The following is a 25,300-nucleotide window of genomic DNA, read 5'->3' as shown; positions in this document are numbered from 1 at the left end:
TAACAACTTATCCGTGATAATGTCGGAGGCGGCCATTTTTGTTGTTGTTGTAGCAGCATACAGACAAAAGACAGAGAGACAGGTGCGACGGAGCCACGGCGGGTGGTTAATTATTAAACAGATATCACACACACACACACACACTCAGCCAGTCATGATTACACATCCGTGTCACACTCCAGTGTCTGTCTCTTTGGTTCCTACATTGTTTTCCGGGCCCTTTTTTTTGGTGGGATGTATGTTTGTGTGAAGAGAGGCCACCTGTTGCTCAGCAGGTTCCCCATCTGGAGGGAGATTAAGGTTCGGGTGCGTCTATGATTTAACTTAATTACTTGTGAAGAGACCGGGTGATGGATTATCACTGTGTTGTTATTAGCATACACTCGCTCCGTGCCTCCCGGTGGCCCTTCACTGCAGCCCAGAAGAACTCTCAATTGTCAGAAAAGCATCCGTCCATAATTGCTCCAGCACACAAGCTGAATCGTGATGAGTTGATATTATGGTGTGACGGCATCTGCGGCTTATTTAAAGCGATATTTAACCACTTGAACGTGGTCAACGTAATAAAATATATGCTTGTTAACGCTGCAGTATCTTAATAAAATATGTTTAATGCTTTAAATGGCTGTTTTTTGACTAGAAAATGAAAGTTGTGCTCATTTGTAAACCATTCACTCTCCTAAACCAAACTCCATAGAGAAAATCATCGATTTTACATCACGCCACACAGGAGTTGTTGATTCACTCCTGCCTCCATCACTAAGTTAAAATGTGTTCATTTGTGACTTTTAGTGTTTGAAATCCTTCGTACAGATTTACCTTTATGACATAAACTTGCCAAACGAGGCAGCAGTAGACCATAAGCTCCTTTGTTCCTGCGAGCTAAAAACGCTGATTTTCCCAACGGAATTTGGTGCAGGAGAGTGCGCGACTTACAGAAAAAAACTGCTTAACTATGAGATAAGGCTGTAAATATGTTATTATGGTACTGTAGACTTAATATAACATAGAATTTGTTGGGTGAGGTTTTTTTGGACGTCATATTGACATGTTTAAGCCCCCCAAAAATGTTTTTATACAAATAATATAATACGCAACAGGAATATTTCACCAATTGCGGCTCAGAGAAATGTCAGTGGATTAGCTGTGGAGGTTAAATGGAGCTGATTATTGGACATGCTGCGATTTGAAATGTGTAGAATGTGGAATAAAAGAAGACAATCCTGAGTTTGTTCGTGTGTGTGTGTGTGTGTGTGTGTGTGGAGACTCCGGGGCAACAACAGCAGACGCCACTTTTTCAAACTGCTTTGCTCTGCAACAAACTGGTCACCAGAGCCTTTGTGCCGTTTCACAGTGGAGAGCAATTTGCAAGCCTGGAACCATTTCACACTTTGTTGTTATTTTTAGGCTGACTCCTCATCTTGTAAGTGTGGAGCAGACTTGCTAATGGCTGCTGTAGAGTCTTTAAAAGAGAAACATATTTAGTGTAATACTGAGGTGACGGAGCCTTTGAGCCTCTCTGGCCCCCGGAGCGGTTTCATCTCCTGCTCTGTGACTGATGACGCTCTCAGTCACTAAGTGTTTTTGATGCTGTTAATACAAACAATGCAAAACTTTGGTGTTGTTTTCTTAGAATAGATGTGACAACTTGGTGGAAATAAAGTAGAGAAACAACATAAAAGTACCACATATCACAACCTTTCATTCCTACAGATATCAATATCAGTGCGATACAGTATTTTACCTCTTGACTGCTAATATGACATTTAAGCATTTAAGTCTTATTTTGGGGATTTTATTATTATTTGTTCCTTTCTGTGATATGCTATGAACCAGAGTTTCGAATCCTCTCATCCCTACTAACAGTAAAGCACCGTGAAAACTAGGGTAGATATTTTTGATGTGATTGATGAATCATTCCACAATTATCTGTCAGCATGACACAAATCAAGTGATCTGAGATAAAACTACACACTTCCGCACCTCCTCTACGCTCACTTATTGAGAGGGGACCTCATCGTGGCCGTTCTTCTAAGCTTAGATGTTCTTTTCATAAAGGAAGTGGATGCATTTACACGTCAGAATAACATGAATTTTACCTCAAAAGTTGTCTACTGCGTTATCCCTTAGCGCTCACGCGGCACAGATCTGTACTTTTTGCTCAGGTGTGTTTATATAGTTGGTGAAAATGATGTGAAATCTTTGTTGGCGAAAGATTGCCTATAGGTTGTGCTGGGAAAAGAAGGATATAAGACTTTCTATATTGCATATTCTTATAGCCTCTGTATATATGTTTTAACATACTGTAGTATTGGGGAAATACTCTGTTCTAAGGGTTAAATATTTGCCTCATTACTCTGTGTTTGTTTCAGAAATTAATTGTACTGCTCATTTATCAGCCCCAGCTCTGCTGCTGTATACATAAGAAACCCTCCCTCAGTCAGGTCTGATAGTTTTGAGACAAAGGACGCATCAAACACATAAGATTACATCATTTCTGTTCATGAAGAGCAAACAGAAGACAAAAGAACAGAATAATAACATAAATAAACACCAAAAGTTACGCACTGCAGCTTTAACAACTGCCTACACTGCAAAATGAGACAATAAAAGCATCACACATGTCATAATGGGTGGAGTTTTCCAGAGATGGAGACGTCTCCGGACGTCTCTAGTTATCAAGGCTCAGAGCAGGGGTCTTAAAATGTTAAGGAGCTGCAAGTACAGTGTGAGACAGTGGTGCGTTTAGGTTCCTTCTCTTCCCGGAGTAAAAGAGGATAGAAGTGAATATGACAAGTGGAGCGCCTGCATGTAACAAGCTCGCAGGTGTTCCGCTGGCTGTAGATCACAACACATCCAGCAGCAGAGTGTGAAGTCCCGGCGCTACCTCTGACAGCAGCCGTCGCGGCCGTGCTCCTCCTGCGCTCCGCGCTGTCACTGAGACATTCTCTCAGCCAGGTGTTTTGGACAGGCTTTTCTGTGAGGAGGACAATCCGAAGTGACATGTCTGCTTCCTCGCCAGTCAGGGCTGTGCTTGTAATTGAGGCGGAGAGCTCAGCTCTGGGTGAAGACTTTGCAGCGAGTGAACTGCAGGTGATGTCAAGAGCTTCAGTGTCGGTGTTAGAGTGTTTTCAGGGACACATTTCAAGGTAAAAAATGGTTACAATTTTGAGGAACAAAAACAGATTCTTGTGTCTGTGGTCAATACTGAGGCTAGGGTTTGGGTTAGTGGTTGAGGAAAGTCTGTCTAAGGGCGTTTTCCTCGTATAAATCTTGATTTTAATTCTGTAGAATATGTTCAATGAGTTCTTCTGACCCTTTTTATCCAAGATAACTTTCATAACTTTCCATATCTGGCAGTTATTCAACCGCTGACGTCACAAACGTGTGACGCGCCGCTGAGTCTCGCCTGTGATTGTGGACGGTCGTTCCGTGGAAGTCGTGGGGTTCTACCTCAATGACTTAAAGTATATGGGAGCAAAGCTCTATTTCTCTGCTTTCAGGTATCCATGCATCCTTCTTCTGCCACTTTATCCTCCACATGACTCAGGTGACGTATGGAGAAAGGCGAGGTCACACCATGGACAGATCGCCAGTCCATAGTGTTTTTGTCTCACAAACGGTCTAGAAGTTAACGGTAATGAGAAGTACGCATGACGACAGAACGATGACAGAAGGGTTAAATGGACCAAACTCATTCATTCTAAAGCAGACCAAGACACATTTGCAGAATATTGGCCTTGGAGGTGACCGTGATCGGATAACAATCAGATCTTGATGTGGACACCGGAGACCAGCGATGGGAATCGGTCAAAATCACTGGATCGGATAATGTAAAATCCGATACAATCCAAAAATCCTAATTATATCGCACGCTTCATTATGCATAAACTAGATTATCTGCAAAAGCAATATTTGTTACAAAGTTGGAGAATTATGTCTTTGAAATGACTCGGCATAAATGTGTTTGTTGTTAACAGCCTCATAGTTCATAAATGGTCTATTGTTATCAGTAAATACTGATAGACCATATACTGGATGGACATACAAAAAAGTGGTTTTAAAACCAAGTGTAAATGCATGGAGTGAAGCACTATCCGAGCACAGAAAACACGTTCTAATGTCAGGTGTAGAGAGGATCTTAGTTCTTTTTCTGGTCCTCTTCATCTCTGAAGGATCCTCAGAAAACATCAAGATATTCTGGCTGATTCTCCAGCTCGTCGTCTCATGTTATTGTGTCACACGTTGTAAAGTCATTTGATATATACAGTATATAGATATATATATATATACTGTATATATCAAATGACATATGAATATATATATATATAGGGAAACGCTAAGCATTTCTGTGCATAGTTGTTGTTTGATATGGCCGTCGTTCTTCTTCCTTTCTCCGAGTGCAGTAGCATGTGATCCATTGGCAGCGGAACACAAACCTGAAGCTCTTTGTCTTCACTCGTTCTGCACAACTTAAACAAACCACAATGCAACACTGTACTGTGCGCGCTGAGAAGTGGTGAGTCACCACTCCGAGTTTGTTTGAGCGGCTTAAATGGACCGAGTGAGAAAACAACCAAACTGTAAAGACTTATGACAACATTAGTGAAGCTTAGCAAATGCTTTTTCTTTTCCATTGCCTCACCCCACGCTTTGTTGACTTTAATGACAGATATCAGCTGGGTCGACGGTGGATCAGTGGTACAGCGAGTCGTCTTTCAACTGGGAAAGTTGTGCGTTAGATTTCCAGCTCCTTGGGCATGTGTATATATATATATATATGTATATCTATATATATATATGTATATCTATATATATATATATATATATATATATATATATATATATACATATATATGTATATATATGTATATATATATATATATATATATATATATATATATATATATATATATATATATATATATATATATATATATATATATATATAGATATATAAATGAGAATAATGATGTAAAAACACTTTCAGAGTCTGTAAATATCTCAAAATGCTCAAAATGAGACTTGTTCCTGGTCTTGCTTGTGCTCACTCATGTACGTAGGTTTGTCTTTGATAATCCAGACTAATCCTCTAAAGAGAGGAGCCATCAACTCCAAGTTCCGCCTGCATTTCCATTTCTTTGCAATAAATGCTTTAATTATTAGAGTGTTCTTGACTTAATTATGAAAATAGTCTGACTCATTTGAAGCTCTGATATCACTTTTGAGCCATAAAACCCGGCACTAAGTACATTATTTACTTGTCAGATAAAGTCCTTGATGTGTTACATGATGATACTTCCTATATTATAAAATATAAGCCTCATTTTTTTAAGAAAAACTTGTTGAAAACTAGGTTAAAATAAAAGGGAGTTTGTGATGGATGCTGTATCAGGGGAAACGGTTGATGTTGTGTGGCACCACTGTGCAGCAGAAGGAAAAGGTGAAGCTCTTGATCTGCAGCCATGAGCTCTGGATACGTATCAAGAGTTTGTGGATGCGAGGCATCAGAATCAGATCTCTCATCTGGGCTCAGCCTCAGTGAGGGTGAGATGATAGTTTGTGTTGGACGCACAGGTACATGTAACCAGGAAGAACTTAAACATTCTATCTGACCTGGAAACACCCCCACGATTCCCCAGACGCAAGCTGGAGAACGATGCCGGGAAAGCGGAAACCTCTACGATACTTTACTTAACCTGCTGCCACCTCGACCAGACCCTGGAAAAAAGCAGGAGAAAATTGATCTATTATAACATCAGACAATAATGTGGCTATTCCACCTGCATAATGAACGCTTTTAGGTTTGATATCGAATGGTTAAATGGACTGCATTTTATGTTGCACTTCTACTCCGAAGCGTTTTTCATCCCCCCGACATTGAAACGCACACTTACAGGCTAATGGCGAGCTACTTTGGAAGCTTGACCATCAAGAGCAATTTAGAGATCAATGTTTGGGAACAAAGGGAGAGAGAGAGAATCACCAGGTCTGCAATTAGCCCAAATAAAAGCCCCGACGTTACCTGTTCACACACAGATGCAGCAGCAGCAGTGGCTCAGTCTGGTCCACGTAGGGTTTCCTTTATCGCGTTACATCCCCCTGCCGAGGAGGTGGACGCTGTTGGATAGATTGAAGGATCACGAATATTTAATGCTTTGTTTTTCCCATCAACGGGCCACACGGATTATACAAAAACATTCTAAATGTTAACCCTTAGTGCTTACGTGGCTCGGATCTGTGCCGCAGGTTCACCCATGCACAACTTTACCTTATATGGACTTCCTGGGGGTGTGTGTTTATAGGTCACATATTCAGGCTTTAAATAATACTGATTTTTTTTTTCCTCCGTTTTCTTATGCGTTGTCGATTCATTTTTATATCGCGTTTTTAGTCGAGATATAAAGTAGCAATCATTGTGCAGAAGTCACAAAATAGAGCGTTTTTCTTTGGTTTTCCCACAAATTCAATACGATTTTAAACATTTTGAGTACTTTTGGCTCAGGTGTGTTATATAGTTGGTGGAAATTGAAAAGATTGTCTGGGTTGTGCTGGAAAAAAAGGATATAAGACACTCTATGTTGCACATTCTTATACCCTCTATACCAGGGGTGTTAAACACACGGCCCGGGGGCCAGAACCGGCCCGCCAGAGGGTCCCAATTTGTTAAAATTTCACACTAATCTAAACGTAATGTCAAATGCTCCAGATTCCCGTGACTAAATGTTTGTGCCTTTATAGATCCAGTGTGCTGTGTAAATAGTAAATTTAGGCACGATATTGTTGAAATTGCACTTATTTCTCAAGAAATGTCATGTTTTGTAAAATTATCCTTCATTAAATGTAAAACAAAGGAGAAAAAACAATGGGGTCCTTGTTGTTCATAGGTTATTATGCTATTATTTTACTATTTTTACTGGTCCTGCCCCCTTGAGATCAAATTGTGCTGTATGTGGCCCCCTGAACAAAATACTGTACGTTTAAACAAAGTAGCCCAAATGCTCTGTGTTCTAAGATGTTAAAGCCGTGGTACATGAGCTGGTAAGGGAGGGAAATCAGAAATACTGTTCTCCTGTACACACCAGGGTATGTTTTTGTTGTTTCACTGCTCAGTAACTTGCAAAATAGTAAAACAAGATCAAAAGTTAAAACCCGATGTAAAAAGTTGTGTTCACATCGCATTCTTTTGTCTGAAAAGTTGCTCGCCAAGGTGAACAACAACAACAACGACAACAACAACAATAACGGCGACTTGCGGCGCTCGCGTTCTTCCGTCTACAGAGCAAAAAAAAATTGATGCACCATAATCAACTGCACAAAGCATGTAATGGCAAACCCACAGTGAAAATATCCCCGTCTGTCAGAGAGCTTAATCATCGCCAACCTCCGTGTTTTAAAATTCAAATTTGCACTCTTTTGCAATTCTAATGGCAGCGAGTGAGAGAGTAAGAGAGAGAAAACAATCAAGCCAACACATCTCGTGTTGATTTTTTGACAGGAAGCTAACGTCAGGGTGTACTGTACGGAGAGAGGGGGAGGCTGCAAACAGGAAGTGAGAGTGAGCGCCGGGGTGTGAGGTGCCGTGTGGGCTCTGATCAACAAACCTGCTCATTTACCACAACTTGTCTCTCACGTGGCGTCTCCAAGCAACCGGGGGAGGAGGAGGAGGGGGAGGAGGAGGAAGTGGCGCCGAGCGGACAAAACGCACTCTGGGGCCGAACTGTCAGCCTGAAGACCGGTGATGGAGGGAGGGAGGGAGGGAGGGAGGGGAAATGACACACGGAGGGAAAAAGATAGAGACCCATTTCTTTTTCTATATATAAACCTTTTTACTGGCTGAACAAATTACAGGTAGTTTTCTCCCATCAAGACGTCTGGCACCTTTTCATTTGGGCGCGCGCCTTCAAAAATAGAGTGTTTCGAGTCGTTTTAACGAGAGGAGCCGAAGATGACTTTGACCCCCCCCCGCGCGCAGTACAAGCTTCCGCCCGAGCTCTGGACACAGATTGAGAGATGCGTGCATATGTATTTACATGTTTTCCAAGCAGCCCTAAATGCTCCGTCTAGACGAGGGCGAACGTAATTGAATTAGCATTTATTTGGCCGTCAGGGCTGTTTTGTTTTTGTCTCTGTTTTCCCAGAAAAGCTCCGCTCCGTGTCGCTTAATCTTCATTCTCTCTCCGATATCTGATCCGGGGGACTTTGACGTCTCGTATCGTCTCGGGCTCTGTCCCTACGTTTTAGATTTTCATTCTGCCAGACATTTCCTTCGCAGCAGGTGTCACGTACAACACATGATTTTGTTTTTTTGGTTTTTCTGTTTAAAATTCATGCTCGAGCTGGTTTTAATAAGATGCTTTCCCCCCCCCGGCGGTGGGATTCGACCGCTGGCAGCAGTTCAGTTCTGCATAAATGGCACAGCAAGTGTCATCATGTCCGCTCACAGCATCTGGGAAGTGAACAGGAGCAGACTGTTCTGCTCTACATGCAGGTGTGATCCCATCAGTGTAAGTGTTACTGTGAGAATGTGAAGCAGGAGGTGTGAAAGCACAGGGAGACTGTGTTTGTCTCCGTGTGTGTGTGTGTGTGTGTGTGCAGGAAATTGTGCTCAAAAATGAAACATATTTCATTTCAGTCTTGTTTTTTCCAGCGAAAGTGATCGATTTTTGGCGATTTTACGGTGTGCGTGTGTCTTTGAGGTGTAATCAAAATATGTTTTTTTGATGCGTTTTAAAGGCAAACGCATGAAAACACATGAAGAGTCAAATCTTTTAGGAATAAAACACAGTCACAGTGAATGCGGTGATGTCAGACGACAGCGTCAGTCTTTATTTCAGCGCAATTTCCCCCCTCATCAAAAACACACACACACACTACAATCTGACATTCAGCACTAATTAATGCAGTCATTTCTTGCTCTTGTGGGGATTCTTGATGCTGATTCTGCACATTTTTCTGGTTATTCACCATTTATGCAGTCATCTAAAATCATTCAGTCACTGCGTGAGATAAAGAAGAACTGAAGTGCAAGACTGAAAAGTGTATCTGCTGTAATATTCCCTCTAGATTCCGTAGCACTTTTTTATTTTTTGAGTGTTGTTGACATCATGTGTTCAGGTGTTGTTTTGTGAATAACAGGCCATAATAATAGGGAACATGAAGTGATGATCCATGGGTTTGCGAAGGGGCGGGAAATTCCTGGTAATGAAGATTTTTGGATTCATTTGTGAGTAGACCTTTTTTAACTTTAACATAAACAAAATGTTCTTACAGTCAACTGTATTTGCATCAGATCTTATTAGTTTTTGCCAAGATTATGATTTTTCACCAACCCTAGTTCCCGTTTCCTCCCGTTAATTCCCTTGGAAGGTCTATAATTTTAAATAGAGTGACAACCTGAATTTTGCAGCCCCCTAATTTGAGCAGAAATGCTCTTAATCAGATCGTGAAGTGGTCTTCACTCAATGGACCAAACGCCATTTTAAATAATGAATTCTCCGTCTTTACAGAGGCTTTACTGTTTCACTGTGTGATATAAAATGAGAACACGTAATACTGAAAATGTATTTTATAACAGTACTGGTCCAGTGGTTCTGTTCTTTGTTTATAACCATGTTGTTTAGTAGAACATAGAACCCATTTTTTTGTTTTTATTTCGCTAATTATGTTTGTTATGTCTGTTGTAAGACAGTAAGATGCCTCTCTCCTTAGACCACAAAACAAATCTACATACGAGTACAAATACAGGGGATTTGGGTCTCGTCGGGTCCACATGGGCTCAGGTTTGTGTTTCAAGCGTTCTAGTCATAGATTAGAAAATACAGTATATGATTAAATGAACAGTTCTAGCCTGGATTCTTCTTCCTCTGACGTATGTCCTTAGACCTTCAGCTCCGTTCAGGACAACCAGTCCAATGTTTCTTCGTCCAGGTCAATTCGGTGGCTGGTGTTTTGGGCAGTCGGTTACTACGTATTGTTGTGGACCCCAAGTGTCCCACACTTGTCCTCAGGCAGTTGAGGGCTGTCCGTTACTTGCGCACATGAAACAGGGTTTTTAAAAGAAGTAATGATCACTGCAAACATTAATGCTAATGGCTACGCTAAAGGGCCGGACGAGAAGCGCGGGAGAAGAAGAACTGACAAAAACAAAGAAGTCTGCACGTTTATCTGGGAGTGAATGCCAATTAAACTCATTCCCACTAGTGGGGAAAACCAGTTTAAACCCCAGGATTAGACTGGATTTCTTTTTTTTTTTTGATCAGTAGGAATGTGGTGTGTGTGTGTGTGTGTGAAGCGAGCAGACGAGCGAGCGAGCAACAGAAGTCATTAGGTGGATGTAAAAAGTGCAGCAAGTGTGTGAAAGTGTGTCCCTGAGCCACTGAGTGAATGAGTGATTAGTCATTTAAGTCAAAGGGGAATTAGGTGAATACGGCACACGTGTGTGTGTGTGTGTGTGTGTGTGAGTGTGAGAGAGAGACAGAGAGAGGCAGTGGTAGACTTGCCCAGTGACTCATTAGGTGGGTAATTAAGGCACAAAGCTTTGGCCCCAGGGCTCCAACGAGCTGCACTCTGAGCCCCAACTGCTAATGACGCGATCCTGGACCTTGGAGAGAGGCAGAGAGATGGATGGAGAGGGAGGGGAGGGAGGGAGAGGAGGGAGAGAGAGAGAGAGACATTCACACAGTAGGTGTCCAGACTGCTTCTAGCACAGAGAATATGGAGGCATCAATACCGTTCACATTCACTAAGGACGTAACAATAATAATAATAATACTACACAGTAAACTCCACTTTAACTATTAAAAGAATAATGTGTGCATTAAAAAGTCACACAAACATGAAACATCACACAATTAATTGATAAGAAGCTGGAAAATAAATAAGATTTCAGCTCACCTACTAAAATCTAAACCCTCTTAAGAACCGCTCACTCTCGCTGCACCAAAGTCACAGCACACAGGTGTTGTTGATCCAGTGAGCCGTTTACAGACTTGAGTTTCCACCAGAACTAAAGGGTTTTCTTCACAGTGAGATGTTGTAGCCTTGAGTGGGTGCAGAGTTTATGACGTGAGCTTTGTGTTAAGTCTCTGAACTACTATAAACTGAACTATCCCTCAAATACGCGGTAAGTAATGCTCAAAATGTGACTTAATTTCCAAGTTTGAGTTTGAACGATTCTGCATTTCATTATGTGGAACAACAACATAAAACACTTTAAAATAAAATTCAAAGATAATATTTTCACGGGGATGGTGAGAGTCACTGGAGGGTATTAATTTATTCATTAAATTATTTTTTTTCTTTTGTTTGGTCCATTTGTCGATGTCCTTTTCTATCGCAGTTAATAAAGTTCTATGTGAAGGAACCTGGATAAAATATGAATATAAACAAGGGAGAGAAAGTGTGAGTCAGGTGTTCCAAACGGGGTGCGGTTGACGACAAAAAACGGGCTTTTAATCCGGAATGGACCGAGGTGTTCATGTTCATCCTTCCCTTAGGTAAGGAAAAAAATGACTGGATAAGATATACATTTTTTTCAAACGTATACAAAAATATAGAATGATTAAATGCTTTCATACTTTAGTTCATATTGTGACTTTGATTTGAAAACAATTCGACACTAAATGTTGGTTTTATACACAATTGAGTTGGTTTTTTTTTCCCCACTGCGTTTTTGTCGTGGTTTGCTCTGTTACCACGAAGCCAGACTCGCGTGTACGGTCGAAGCGCAGAAAGAGGTTAAGAGCAGAGGAGACCCTTTAAAGATTTTTCTCTCCTCTGAACACAGTGTGGGGAATGAATGGATGGATGGATGGAGGTGAGCTTTTAGGGGGTGGACAGCAGCTGCAGAAAGCAGGAGCAGAGGAGAGTGGTGGACGGTGGGGCCCATTTCCAGCAGAGAGCTGGAGAATAAAAAAGAAGTAAAGTGTAAATGTGCAGAGAAGCCAAGCAGAGAAAGTTCCCCCTCCTGTGGCAGAAGGAGTGAGTGGAATGGAAGGTGGAGGAGAGGAGGTGGGGGGGAAAAAAGGGAGGTGTCGGCAGGGGAGGACAGAGGAGTTACTGGCATTTCCATTTTGAGCCTGTATCAAGGCTAATGACCGGAGGCAGGCTGCTGAGACCGAGCGAACGTGCTGCAGGTGGTCCTCACAGGAGTGGAGAGCTCCTGAGGAGACTAAGGCCATTTTAATTGGACACTGAATAACGGTGCGACTGCTTCACAGGGAGAAGAGAGCGGCGGTGATTTCAGGCTCCCAAAGGCCAGTGGCAGAACATTGATGTTGCACTGCTTTCATCGCGCCTTCATGAAGAAAGCTTTTCAGAGGTTGATTCCTGGTTGGAGTTTATTTCTAATTCTGCGCAGAGAATCACACGTGGCGTCACAGAATAACTGATTGAATAATTTAACACACTGGAACCCTAAAATCCGAGACATTTTAAAAACGCTGTGGCACAGTTTGGGTTTGATTGGTTCATGTTGGCCTTGACGTCACCTTCACCGATTCCTCACGCGTCAAAAAACCCGCGTGGAATGCGGCAAACGTCCGACGATGACGGTGCACTTGGACTTCCACAACTTACATGTGTTTCTGTTTTATTTAAGTTTGTATTTAAGTGGGGCCACATGGCAGAGTAGTGGCCAGCCCGGTTGCCGCACAGGAAGAAGGTTCCAGCTTCCTCCCACAGTCCAAAAACATGCAGAGGTTAATTGGTGATGGATTGGTCCCGCGAAGGACTGGTGACGTGTCCGGGTTGAACCCCCGCCTTACGCCCCTGCGTCAGCTGGGATTGGCTCCAGCAGACCCTCGTGTGGACGATAAAGAAGCAAACAATGTATGAATGAGTGAGTGTATTTAAGTGTGTTGGCGAGGATTAGCTCAACTTCTGATGACACTCTGTTGTAACGCAGGTGTCGCTAAAGTCTAAGGAGTCAAGCTATGACTCATTTGGTCTCTATCCTTCACATCACCATGGTCACCAACGGAAAACCCTTAGAGGACCTTATAAAAAGGGTTGTTGTGGCTCAGAAAACCTGCCCAGCTGAACTGGTGTGTTTCCACCGGCTCAACTGGACTAGCATAGTACCTGGTCATTTTTTTAGTACCTGCTCTGGTGAGGTTCCAAGCGAGCTGAGGGCGATATGATGCGCGACGTCGTGATTGGTCAGAGTGCCGTCACAGGAAGATGAAGCTGAACAGTGCCGAACTGTAGATGAGTTAAAAAGACTTAACAATCCTAAAAATGGGGGTTCATTTCCAACAATTACCAGGGAAATGTGTAAAATCTCAATATTTAACAGAGGAGTCTGGTGTATTTAGTGGTTAGAGTCCGGCTCCGGTCATGGAGGAACTACTGGACAAATAGAACAAATGAACTGATTCTAATGATTCAGTTACACTGAAAAACAACTGTGTGCAACCAAGTCACAGCGGTTTCTTGCAGCCGTGCCGTGATGACTCCGCCCACGTCGAGTAGGTTCTGTTTTTGTAGCGGAAAACCAACCTAAACCGCGCCGTGCTGAGGCGAGCTGGGACCATAGGTGTTTAAGGGGCTTAAAATGCATCACATAGCTCGTATGAATGTCAATGTCAGCTGTGTTTTTACTGTTTATAGAACATTTAAAATCACAAAGGGCTGCACAGGCACAACAAATACACATCACATCTTTTGTGAGTGATAGTGTGTGGTCATAAATCTCGCTACTACATAAAGCCACTACTTTAATTTCATACATAATCTTATTTTATGCCGTTATTATATCGTCGTATATCAGGGTTGGCATGACCAAAATAATATCTCAATAATGTTCAAGCTGCGGCCTGAAATGCGAAATTTATCTTGGCTGTAAAGCTGAATCCGGGCTGTTTCTCTCTGTCCTTCAATAGGAAATATGCAGCATATAAATACAGTAATATCTGTGTTCCGGGCTTTTAGGATTTGTATTTTGTACGTAAATTACCTGCTGTACGCTTTAATGTAAAGTTATATCTGCGGTGTTTCGCTGGATAAAGGAAAATACCTCGGAAACTCTGCTCTGACTGAAATTTTAAGGCTTAAAATTGTAGTTTTCTGTACAATTTCATGGATTTTTCAACTAATAGTTGACTAAATGTCTCAATATCTGCACTGCAACTGCCTTCAAAAACCAGAAGAACACAATAGAGATGCAATCGTCTCTATATGACGCAGATATTATAGTACAGCTCTGTAAATACAATCTTCTCCTTGTTTTTCCCTCTTCCTCTGACACTAAACTTAAATCCATGCTGTCCTTGGAGACGCCGCGTGCCAAGTATGAACACATCAGAGGCTAATTGAGCCATTACTATTAGCAGAAACAAACAATTCTCTTAATCACAGTGAGACGAGGCAATGTCACAGACGCAGAGACGCGGCGGATACGAACAGCGGGATCGAAAATCAGTCGCAGTGGGAGGATAATATATGCCCGGCTATTTTCTCCTCCACCTCATGCAAATGTGGTCAAACCAATTCTGGCAGAGGTGGCACAGGACACGTCTCCGTGTGCGTGAGGCCCTTCAATCTCTCAGCTTATTCATTTCATATTTACCTATTTATTCCTCGGATGTGTTGAGGGATGGAAACGCAGCTCGCGAGGCAGGCGGATTTCAAAAGGAGGCGTGAGCTCTTGTCGGAGGCAGGATTCCAATCCAGAGTTCAGAGAGAGGATTCCGGTTTTTATCAGTGCCGATTAGAAAAGTTCATTTCACAATCATGAAAATATGCTTAAACACTTCTCGTCGCCTTCAATGACTCTCACAGTGGAGTCGCCCCCTAGTGGGCCTCACGCATATTAGTGATTCTGCTGTGAAAGGTCCACTGTGTAACTTCTGTCGCCCCCTTGAGGAATCCTGAGTACACTGCAGACGTCTCTCCACAAAGTATACTTCAGGTTCCCACCTTCAATTTGAGTTTTTCTTTGTCTTTCACCTTTTTCTCCACAGAGCTCCCCCTGGTGTCTAACTCTGTATCCTCACCGTGGTAAAAACTCACTGCTGATGCTCTCCCCGCCTCCCTTCCCCTCTCCTGGCCATGTGCACTTCATCCACTGAGTCGTTGAGCGAAACAGCAAAAATTCGCCATCCCTCGTTTCATCTACTTTCAAGATGGACTTAACCTCCTGTCAGGATCCAATCATTATTCGCAGAGCATGAAAACGCGGCGTAAATAAATACGCAGGGACGTTTAAATCTGTTAAATCTGTTCAATTGTATCAGGGTTTGTACTGGAAACGAGGGCCGCCGCTCGTTCTGATGAGATGAGTCACTTTAAACATGTGCGCGGGTGTTTGTTGTTTGAACTCTGCCATGTGCGCGTGTTAAAGCAGCATGTTTACATCTTCACTTGTTAACAGGCTCCTTCACACGTTCATACACACATAAACACGGAACACTGTATAACGTCGGGGTGAACTCCATTTGCATACGCTCACCTTAACCCGTTTTTATGTTTTTGCATCAGCAAATATGTCCACACAGTCCGTCTGGCGGCTGTTCTCTCGTCTCCCATGATGCTCGTGGGCAGATGGAGTTGTCATGAACTTGTTTACATTTACTCTTTAAGGGATTTCTCTTCCACATGGTCTTAAAAATGCGGAGGTTTAAAGTTCAGTGTTGACCTCTAAAGGGCAGTATAATATGATGGAACCTTCCAGATGAACCAGTATCAGTGATGCAAGGTTGTATTTTGTCTGATGCTGATGTTGCTTTAAAGGGCTGTTTCACCCATTTTATTTCCCAAAATAATACACTGAATTAGATAATGATAAAAAATAATCTCATAATATTACGACTTTATTCTAGTAATAATCCAACTTTTTTCTCACAATGTTATGACTTTATTCTCGTAATAATCCAACTTTTTCTCACAGTGTTACGACTTTATTCTCGTAATAATCCGACTTTTTTCTCACAATGTTACGACTTTATTCTCGTAATAATCCGACTTTTTTCTCACAATGTTACGACTTTATTCTAGAAATAATATGTCTTTTTTCGCGTAATAATACAACTTTTTTCTCGTAATATCATGACTTTTTAATATTGTGACTTTATTCTCATAAACTTGACTTTATTCTCACAATATTAGGACTTTATTCTCGTAGCATTGCGACATTATTCTCGCAATAATGTTTTTTTCTCGTAATATTACGACTTTTTTCCTCGTAATATCATGACTTTTTTAATATGACTTTATTCTTATAAAATTTACTTTTTTCTCACAATATCATGACTTTTTTAATATTATGACTTTATTCTCATAAAATGTAAATTTTTCTCGTAATACCATGACTTTTTTAATATGACTTTATTCTCATTAAATGATGACCTTTTTCGTAACGTCATGACTTTTTTCTCATAATGTTACGACTTTATTCTCGTAATAATATGTCTATTTTTGGGTAATAATACAACTTTTGTCACGTAATAATACAACTTTTTTCTCGTAATATCATGACTTTTTGTGACTTTATTCTCATAAACTTGACTTTATTCTCACAATATTACGACTTTATTCTCGTAGCATTGCGACATTATTTTCGCAATAATGTTTTTTTCTCGTAATAATACGACATTTTTATCGTAATATTATGACTTTTTTAATATTATGACTTTATTCTCATAAAATGTACCTTTTTCTCGCAATATCATGACTTTTTTAATATTATGACTTTATTCTCATTAAATGATGACCTTTTTCTTGTAACATTATGACTTTTTTCTCATAATATTATTACTTTTTTTAATATTACGACTTTATTCCCTGAAGTTACCCTGAACTTATTCTGACCTCTGACCTCTCATCCACCACAAAACATCAAGCTGATGATTTTCCATCGTCTCATTAGCGCAAAGACACAATTATCACTCCCTCCTCGTGCGTTCATTCACGCTGCCCCTTCTTTCTTTTTTTGCTCCCTTTAATGTTTAACGCCGTCGTCTGTTTGATGACTCTTCACGAACACAATTTTCCAGAAAAAAACTATTTGTTAGTTGTCAGCCAGGAGCTCCCCTTTTTTTTCCTCATTTGTTCCTCTTTTTTTTTTTTCCCCCGAGCTCTTCTTCTGTTGATATGTGCAAGAAATGTTCTTCCAGGGTAAACAAAAATACACCACGAAAGACAAAGTAAAGTAATTGGCTGCCAGTGTGCCTCGTAACAGGTTCACCAGACGCCTTCAAAGCCCCTTAATTTCTGCAGCGTGAAACATCAGCACTGACACGTGTGCACACGCAGCCGTTAGACGGCAGCTAATTTGCCATCAACAGCACAAACAAAGCGATTCTCCGTGGATAACGTGATTTCAGGGCAGAGTAAACATCTTTGCAACAACGTGAGATTCAAACCAAATAAATAAATTTGCACCGGGCAACACTTTGCTCTGGGGGACCGCATGACAAATACAATTTGGTTTGATAAATAAACCTTGTGTATTTAAAGGCCTCTGGATGAAATTAATACCAGCTCGCGCAGCGATTAAAGACGACTTCAGTTGCCAGCGGCTGCGTTGGCTCCGCTTAATTGAAACCATTCCTTATTTACTCATCTCAACTGCAGGGATGAGAGCGCAAAGCAAAGGCGGTTTCATTTCTTCCCACTTACTATTCACCGCCTCGTGAACTGTGCGCACACGCACCGTAGCGTCCCTCCGGGGGAGAGGACGCAGTGTTTATGTCGCGGCAAAATGAAGAGGGAAGGCAAATGAAAACAAAATCACCGATCACGCAGGGATTCATTCCGTCTCTTAAGGCAGCAGCGGGGGAAGTCGGCGGGGGGGAGGAAGAGAAATGTGTGTTTCACCAGTTTGTGTCGTCGACCTATTTCTTTGTGTTAATTCCTCTACGCCTTTTAACTTCTAAAGCTCTTGCGTTATGGTGTGACAGGACAGAGTGTGATTGAGAAATTTGGAAGAGTATTTTTAGCTCAAGCACTCACTTTCTCTGAGGGAACAGCATATGATTTTCCCCCCCTTCTCTTTCTTCTTTTGTCGTGGTTTCATTATGAACTTGTGGATTTTTTATTCTTTTTTTTTTTTGCCTGGGAGGAAGAGGTAGAGCTGAATCGATCTGCTGTACATCTCAGGAGCGCTGCCTCCTGATTGGAGCTGCGAGCGTGCAGGCTCGCTCCAGAAATCCCTTTCCACCTGTGTTGCAGTTCTGATGATGTCGAAGGCTGTAGTGCAGCCTGCTGACAGCGTCATGCCGAGCTATTGTGTTCTGCACAAAATGACCGTGCAGTGTCACGCATTTGGGCTTTGGCTGGATTTGTCTGCCAGTGGGAAAAGCAAGGTGTAAAAATACAGTTTTATTATTCCTATGAAGAAAATAATTTAGGATTTTTCTTTATTTTATAGCTTTATTTTGTGTTTATTTTACTTCCATTATGTCTTAGTTTTTTACATGTCTGTTACTCTACTTTTTAAATTTCAAATAAAAGAAACTAAACTAAAATAAATTTAAATTAAATAGACACAATTTATAGGTTACTGTGTAACACCTCAGCCTTGGATCTCGAGATTTCTCAGGATCCCTAATTTTGTTTTATTTACCTACCTACCTTCTTTACTATGTACCTACCAACTAAATACCTATCTACCTGCCTTATTACGTACTTAATTACCTTACCTTCCTACTACCGCCCAAGACACCTACCTATGTGTACCTGCCCATTGCATACCTATCTACTTACCTACCTACCTACCTACCTTACCATGTACCTTCCTACTATATACATACCTTACTATGTACCTTCGTCTACCTACTTACCTTACTGTGTACCTTACTACATCTCTACCTATATAAATATGTGTCTACCTACAGCATACAATTCTCTTTACCTACCTAGTGGTTAGCACTCTCGCCTTGCAGTGAGAAGACCCGGGTTCGAGCCCCGGTTGGAACAGGGGCCTTTCATGCATGGAGTTTGCATGTTCTCCTCGTGTGTGCGTGGGTTTTCTCCGGGTTCTCCGGCTTCCTCCCACAGTCCAAAAACATGCAATGTGGGGATTAGGTGAATTGGACACTCTAAAATTGACCATAGGAGTGAATGTGAGAGTAAATGGTTGTTTGTCTCTAGCTGTGTGTGGCCCTGCGATGGACTGGCGAACTGTCCAGGGTGTACCCCGCCTATCGCCCGATGAAGCTGAGATTGGCACAGCACCCCCCGCGACCCTCTGGTGGAGGATAAAGTGGTTAGATGATGACTGACTTAATGAATTAATAACAGCAGATCTGCATCGCAGGAGCTTGTTGGCTGTGAGACGCTTCCATTGTCGAGACCACGTGTAACGGATTACACAGATGAAATGCAGAACAGCTTCACAGGCACGACATCAAACCAGCTACAACACTCAACTGGTGCGAGACCGTGTTTGACTGACCTGAGTTTGGCTCACGGTGCCTTCATGTTGAACTTCTGAGGAACGAAAAGCCCGCTCCTCACGCAACATGAAATCATAATCCGCACAATGATCGTGACGTTAGCCATAAAAGTGAACATTAAAGTTAAGATCGTTGAGACATTTCAGGCACACTGTTATAGAATTTCAACGGGTTTTAGTTGTCAAGTGCTCAGGGACGTAGAGAGAAACATGCAGTGAAACGAGCAGGAGGCTCAGTCTCGTTAAAGTGCAAACATCTCAGAGGAATCATCAATAAAACAGTAGATTCAATGATAGGAGTTTCTGATGCGGCAGCAATCTGCTTTCTTTAAACTATCCTTACTGCGGTCTTTACGAGGAGGAGAAAAGCACCAACCAGGAAAAAAATAAACACAGCATGAAAGTGTGACAAATACAGGATTCACATGTTGAACTTTCAGGAGAGGATATAAGATGCATTTAATGACCCTGGTAAATTTCACTCCACTTCTTTGGAGTTGACATACAAGAGCAGCTACAAGATGCATTCAAGAAACCTCATACATTTCATCATTCTGCGAACACACGTGCAGTCCGCTCAAAAAATGTTGCTGCTGAAGTTTATCAATTACCCATTTTCCACCAGCATTTCCAGAAACTTTCATTATCAGGAATTTATTTTCCTAGGGAATAAAATCCAGGTAATCTGTGTGGCTTACATTTCCACAAAATGACACTTGGTAGTTTCTTATCATCGAGTCAAAGTCTAGTTGAACTTCCTTCTTAGCAAATCACTGGCTGCAAAATGTGCTCCACCAATCAGCGTTCTTCAGCCCCGCCCCTCTAGAGCTCCTGGTAATCTGAAAAGTCCATAGTTGCAAGTAGGGATTTCTTTCAGGGAGAGTTTGGGGTCGAGGGAAAGTTTTTTCCCCGGGTGATTTCGGTGGAACCATGGTTTTGGTAGAAAAGGGGCTAAAGAAAGTTTAAAGCAATCAAACTATCATCATCAAAAACCATTGTACATTAAAGCTCAGAAACATGAGTATTCATGACCCTGTATTTAGTCCTCGGATGTGAAATTCTTTGATTAAAGCTAATGCCAAATTTGTCTCTAAATACAACTTGAAAGCAACTTTCTATAATTAGATTTCCCAAAGTCCAGAGAGAACAGACACAAACGGAAAGCATCGTCTGCTGCCGCCGCTCGCCCTCGGTCTGACCTCCCATTTGACTCGCTGTACTTGGACTTTTCCCACAAATCCGAACCCGTTCGCTCTGCATAGTTTCATTGACACTAATTAGCCGAAGCCACATTTCCCACGTCTTGTGACAGCTTGTACAGACAAACAGACCGTGCTACCCCCTCCTCCTCCTGCCCTCCCTACTTCCCCCATCGGTCTGCATCCAGCTCTTTGTCTTGGCACTCTCCCACACACCCCAGCTGTTTGGCCTGCACTAAATATCCCCTCGTACAGTGAGCTGCTGCAATCCACGAACCCAAGTCCCAATCATAGTCTATAACTTGACCCTCTCTTTTTTAAAAACGTGACCTCTTTCTTACTCCATATTGTCCCCCTTCTCGTACCATAAAAACACGCCTCACCACAATGCCAATAATCCGTTGAATAATCTATTGCGGCTCAAACTCGCGGCCAGAAACCAAAGCCTTATTCTTTTTTGCTCCACTTCTTTGTTGGAAATGTTGAGTCAGCGATTCCCATTTATTGTTTTCCTGCCATGATTTGGTCGCTATCGCCTACATTTCTTCAGCCAACTTCAACAATTCATACATCAAAATGTCCAGCACAATCAGGACATTCCTGCTAACAATACATCATTTTCCTGCAATTTAAACTTTTTGAATGATTTAACTTTTTCTCTGCCAGTTGTTTTTATGTCTGGAACCCTTGTCTGCCTTCCTGAAGTGTGGGAGGAGGTGTAGCGTCCAAAAAAACTGGCGGAAACAGGAAAAACAGTGGAGAATCGCTGACTCAGCATTCCAACAATTGGGGTTAGCGCCCAAAAAAGGCAATAAAGAGCAGGAAAGCAATAGTTGGACATAGGCAACATCCACAACTTCCTTTTTTCTAGAAATACACTGCCAATATTTTGTAATCACATTTTTGGACCTTGAACCTGCACCAAAACATGTGAAATGTTTGCCCCAAATTCAGAAAAGTGAAAAAAATGATCATGTGGTGTGGGTACATTCAGTTTTTGTGTACTAAATATAATTTCTGAAACATTTATTTTTCCTCTATTCTATGAGTGGAGAGGGACAACACTCTCATCTCCCTTTGATCTGGGTTGCTGTGGCAACAGTCGTTGGGGATTTTTAATCTGCCTTCCCCCAGATTAAAGGCAAACTACTCAACAATCTACTCTCAACATTTTCTAGTTTACACAAACGTTGGTACCTTATATTCACCTTTTTTTCTTCGATTTTATATTATTCTTTGACCCTGTATTTATGTACCTTGGCTTTGTTTGAACTTGTGCGCACAATTTAATTTTATACACGTAATAATGACAACAAAGTTATCTGGAACCGAGCTCCCTATTTCCAAATATAATTGCTCCAATTCCCGAACCTGAGCCACTTTCCACTCCCCGTGTCATTACCATGCGCCCCGATTGGCTGATGCTGCCTGACAGAAGCTTAGTGTGGCTTGTTGCTCCCCAAATGAGACCATCACTTGCAGCTGTCTCCTGCAGGTCCATCCCCTGAGGAGAGAGAGCGACAGAAAGAGGTTCTTTTTTATTTATTTTATTTTTACCCATACCCCATCTTTTGCTTTTCTGTTTAAAACACAGCTGGCCATGCGCACACACACTGATCGTAGCTCATGAATATCAGACCCTCCTCTGCTCTGCTTGGACATGTAAGTCGAGCCGAGAGGGGGAATCAAAGTGAGTGTCAGAATATAGAGAGCTGCTGTGATGCGGAGTCTAAGCAATCAGCTCTGATTGGATTTTCATCCAATCTTATTAACTCTCAGATTGAACGGATAGAGTGAAAAGTGAGACGCTAATTGTGAAAACAAACTGGGAATGACTCAAAAGAAGTCGCTGTCACTATCTGAATTGCAAATCTTAATGTAGCCTGGTGCAATTTGTAAATGACACTAGACAGAGGGGGACAGTCTCCCGGGATGTTACACTCACCGGCCACTTTATTAGGTATACAAACATCTTATAAATTGGCAGGAGCGGCACCTGCTGAGGTCTTCTGCTGCTGTAGTTCATCTGCTTCAAGGCATTCAGAGATGGTCTTCTGCATAACTTTCCATAACATAAGTCAATGAATCAGTACGAACTGAACTTGACTATTTACAGAGAGAAAGGTCCTCCAGACAGGTCTTAAAGAGACCACTTTTTGAAATGTTTTTTAAGAAATGTCCAAGAAATATCTTCAAGAAACGTCTCCAAGATACATCTTCAAGAAATGTCTCCAAAAAACACTTCCAAGAACTGTCTTCAAGGAACATGTCCAAGAAATCTATAAGAAACGTCTTCAAGAAAAATCTTCAACAATTTACAAATCCAGTTTCCACTGATTCACTTACTTTTACATAATCCTGACCTGGATGATAGAGAATCTACACCGACACCTTGGTTTTAAACTGTTTTGTGTAGTTGTTGCCTTGCATTTCGATCAGTCTGGTCATTTACGCCAAGAGAACTTCTGCTCATTGGATATTTTGTCTTTTTTTGGACCGTTTTCTGTAAAAACATGAAAATCCCTTTTTTTTCTTCCTGAAATACAATCTGATGCTTGGTTTGAACTTCAGCAGATGATTTTGACCAAGCAGTTCAACTGAATAAAAGGGGAATTTATTGACTTTCCTCATAATTTCCTCCACTTTCTTCTGGAATATGTTGTAATTTGGAGATGAGGTCAGATAACATCATCCTTTATTAGTCCCACAATACACACAAAACAAAACTAAAATGTAAGCACTTTTATACAACTTTGACAATGTGTAACCAGAATACAGTATCTACAACATATTGTACAGGGTAGACACAGTTTTACATAGGATATTGCACTATTGGTCTATATTTTACAGAAGTTATGAAGTTAAAAGCCATTCAACAACTTTAGTTTGAACATGGCCATTTTCACTGTGCTTTTTATAGGAATTTATAGGAATTTTATCAAATTTGCTACAAACTTTCCCCACAGGCTCAATAATGAACTGACTGACTACATTTTTGTGGTGTCTTCACTCTTGCAAATTCCACATTTTGGAACCGCCTGAAGGAAATCTAATGACAAAGAATAATAATACAAATAGAGTCATAGTCATTGTGGCTTCACAAAACACATTTTTGGCCATGAGTCCAAAAATTCCTACTTGTCCAAATGGTCAAAGGTCAACGTCACTGTGCCAGCACAACATTCTGCTGAAGCGGTCTTTTGAGCAATGCTGCGACTAAGCTGCATTTTTTTTATTATGCCCACTACAATTTTGCTTCGCTCCCAGTTTGTAGCCGCTGCATCTTTGTTGTACTCCATTGTTCCGTTTGTAAGGTCAAGCTCTACCAGAGCGGTTTCTATGGTAATCAAGACCTCTTACATGAATTACACAAAAGAAATGGAAGAGAGGCTAACTGCTGTGAAAATGGCCGTAATATGCGTCATTTGTATGCAGTGACAGAGAGGGAACTGCGGTGGGAAATGGTTCTCATGTGGTTTTCATTCCTTTTTTTCGCAGCTTTGTTTCAGAATCGTCTGAAACTGCATGTACTGCATACCTCCCGCTGCCTGGATGATTCACAATCCGTGCGAAATTATTCTTGCTAACATTTTGTATGCGCTGTAAATGTCATATATTTGGGTACAATAGAGGGAATGACCCAAATGTACTGGCCGAATGGGAATCATTTAATTTAATTTAGTGGCTTCAATAAAATGTCATGATAATTAAAGTTTTCTACCCTTTCTGCAGACATGAAGAAAAGGGTCATGGGACCAAACATGGTTCTCTATTGTTGTTTAGCATCTTTCTTATTGCTTTTGTGAATGTAAAATGGTGCCTCATGTAATGTAATATAAAATACATTTCATTTATAGTTCATCTCAGTTGTTCTAAATGCCAACAGAGACTATTTCTCTCACTGCTATTGGGATTTGTTTAGAATAAATTTAGCATTATAAACATTATGATCTGCTACTGTATGTGTATATATATATATATATAATAACCATGGCTGCCAGACAGGAATACAGAACATTTAAATATGAAGCACAGGAATAGAAAGTAAATGTTCTGCTTTGATGTGTCTAAAGACAAGTTTCAGGACAAGCAGCTCATCAGTTTTCATTATGAGAAACAAACTGGTATATAAAAATACTTGTCTCACACACTTTCCCTCCGTGTTTTGGTGTCTCTCAGGTGGGACGTCCACACTGCGTCTCTCGTCGGTGCGAGAGCTGCCGTGTCAGCTTCAGGAACTTTACCAGCAGGGGTTTGTTCTGGCGTCCGTTCACCCGTTCATCCATCCGTGTGGTCCAGAATCCAACAGCCCACCGCACCAGCTCTACCGGGCCATACTGGTCCGACTCAACGATGGGTAAGAGCCGCGTCCTGACATATGTGTAGCTGAAGCTGCTGTCACTGAAACACTTGGGGTTCTGTGTTTAAAAGCTCTATACTGTGACAGTTTTCTGCCAGTCAATCAGCAGCGGGAAATCAAGGAAGAAACTGCTTAGCTAAATGCAAAAACATTAGTGAGGTAACATAGGGTGGAAAAGTCAACATGCAAGTGATACTTTAAGTCCTTTAAAGTGATAAAAAAATATGTCTTCTGACTTCTGATGTCTGTCATCCTACAAGAAAATGTGTTATTAACCACTATGCCAAATTTGGATGATTGAAAAAGTCAGTTACCGATCAAAATGTGTTTTTTAAATCATGTTAA

General features: G+C 41.3%; 1 protein-coding gene across 1 annotated transcript in view; it reads left to right on the top strand.

The window, feature by feature from the left end:
• LOC122774726 (raftlin-like) overlaps positions 1 to 25,300 on the top strand; it is a 107,969-nt gene that overhangs the window by 17,793 nt on the left and 64,876 nt on the right. The window contains exon 2 of the mRNA XM_044034207.1: positions 24,775 to 24,952. Coding sequence (XP_043890142.1) covers positions 24,775 to 24,952 — 178 coding nt within the window. The remainder of the gene's footprint in view (positions 1 to 24,774; positions 24,953 to 25,300) is intronic.

This window comes from Solea senegalensis, linkage group LG9 (assembly GCF_019176455.1).
Source record: "Solea senegalensis isolate Sse05_10M linkage group LG9, IFAPA_SoseM_1, whole genome shotgun sequence".
NCBI lineage: Eukaryota > Metazoa > Chordata > Actinopteri > Pleuronectiformes > Soleidae > Solea > Solea senegalensis.
The sequence above is the reverse complement of the archived record's forward strand: the minus strand, read 5'-3'. Positions and strand labels throughout refer to the sequence as shown.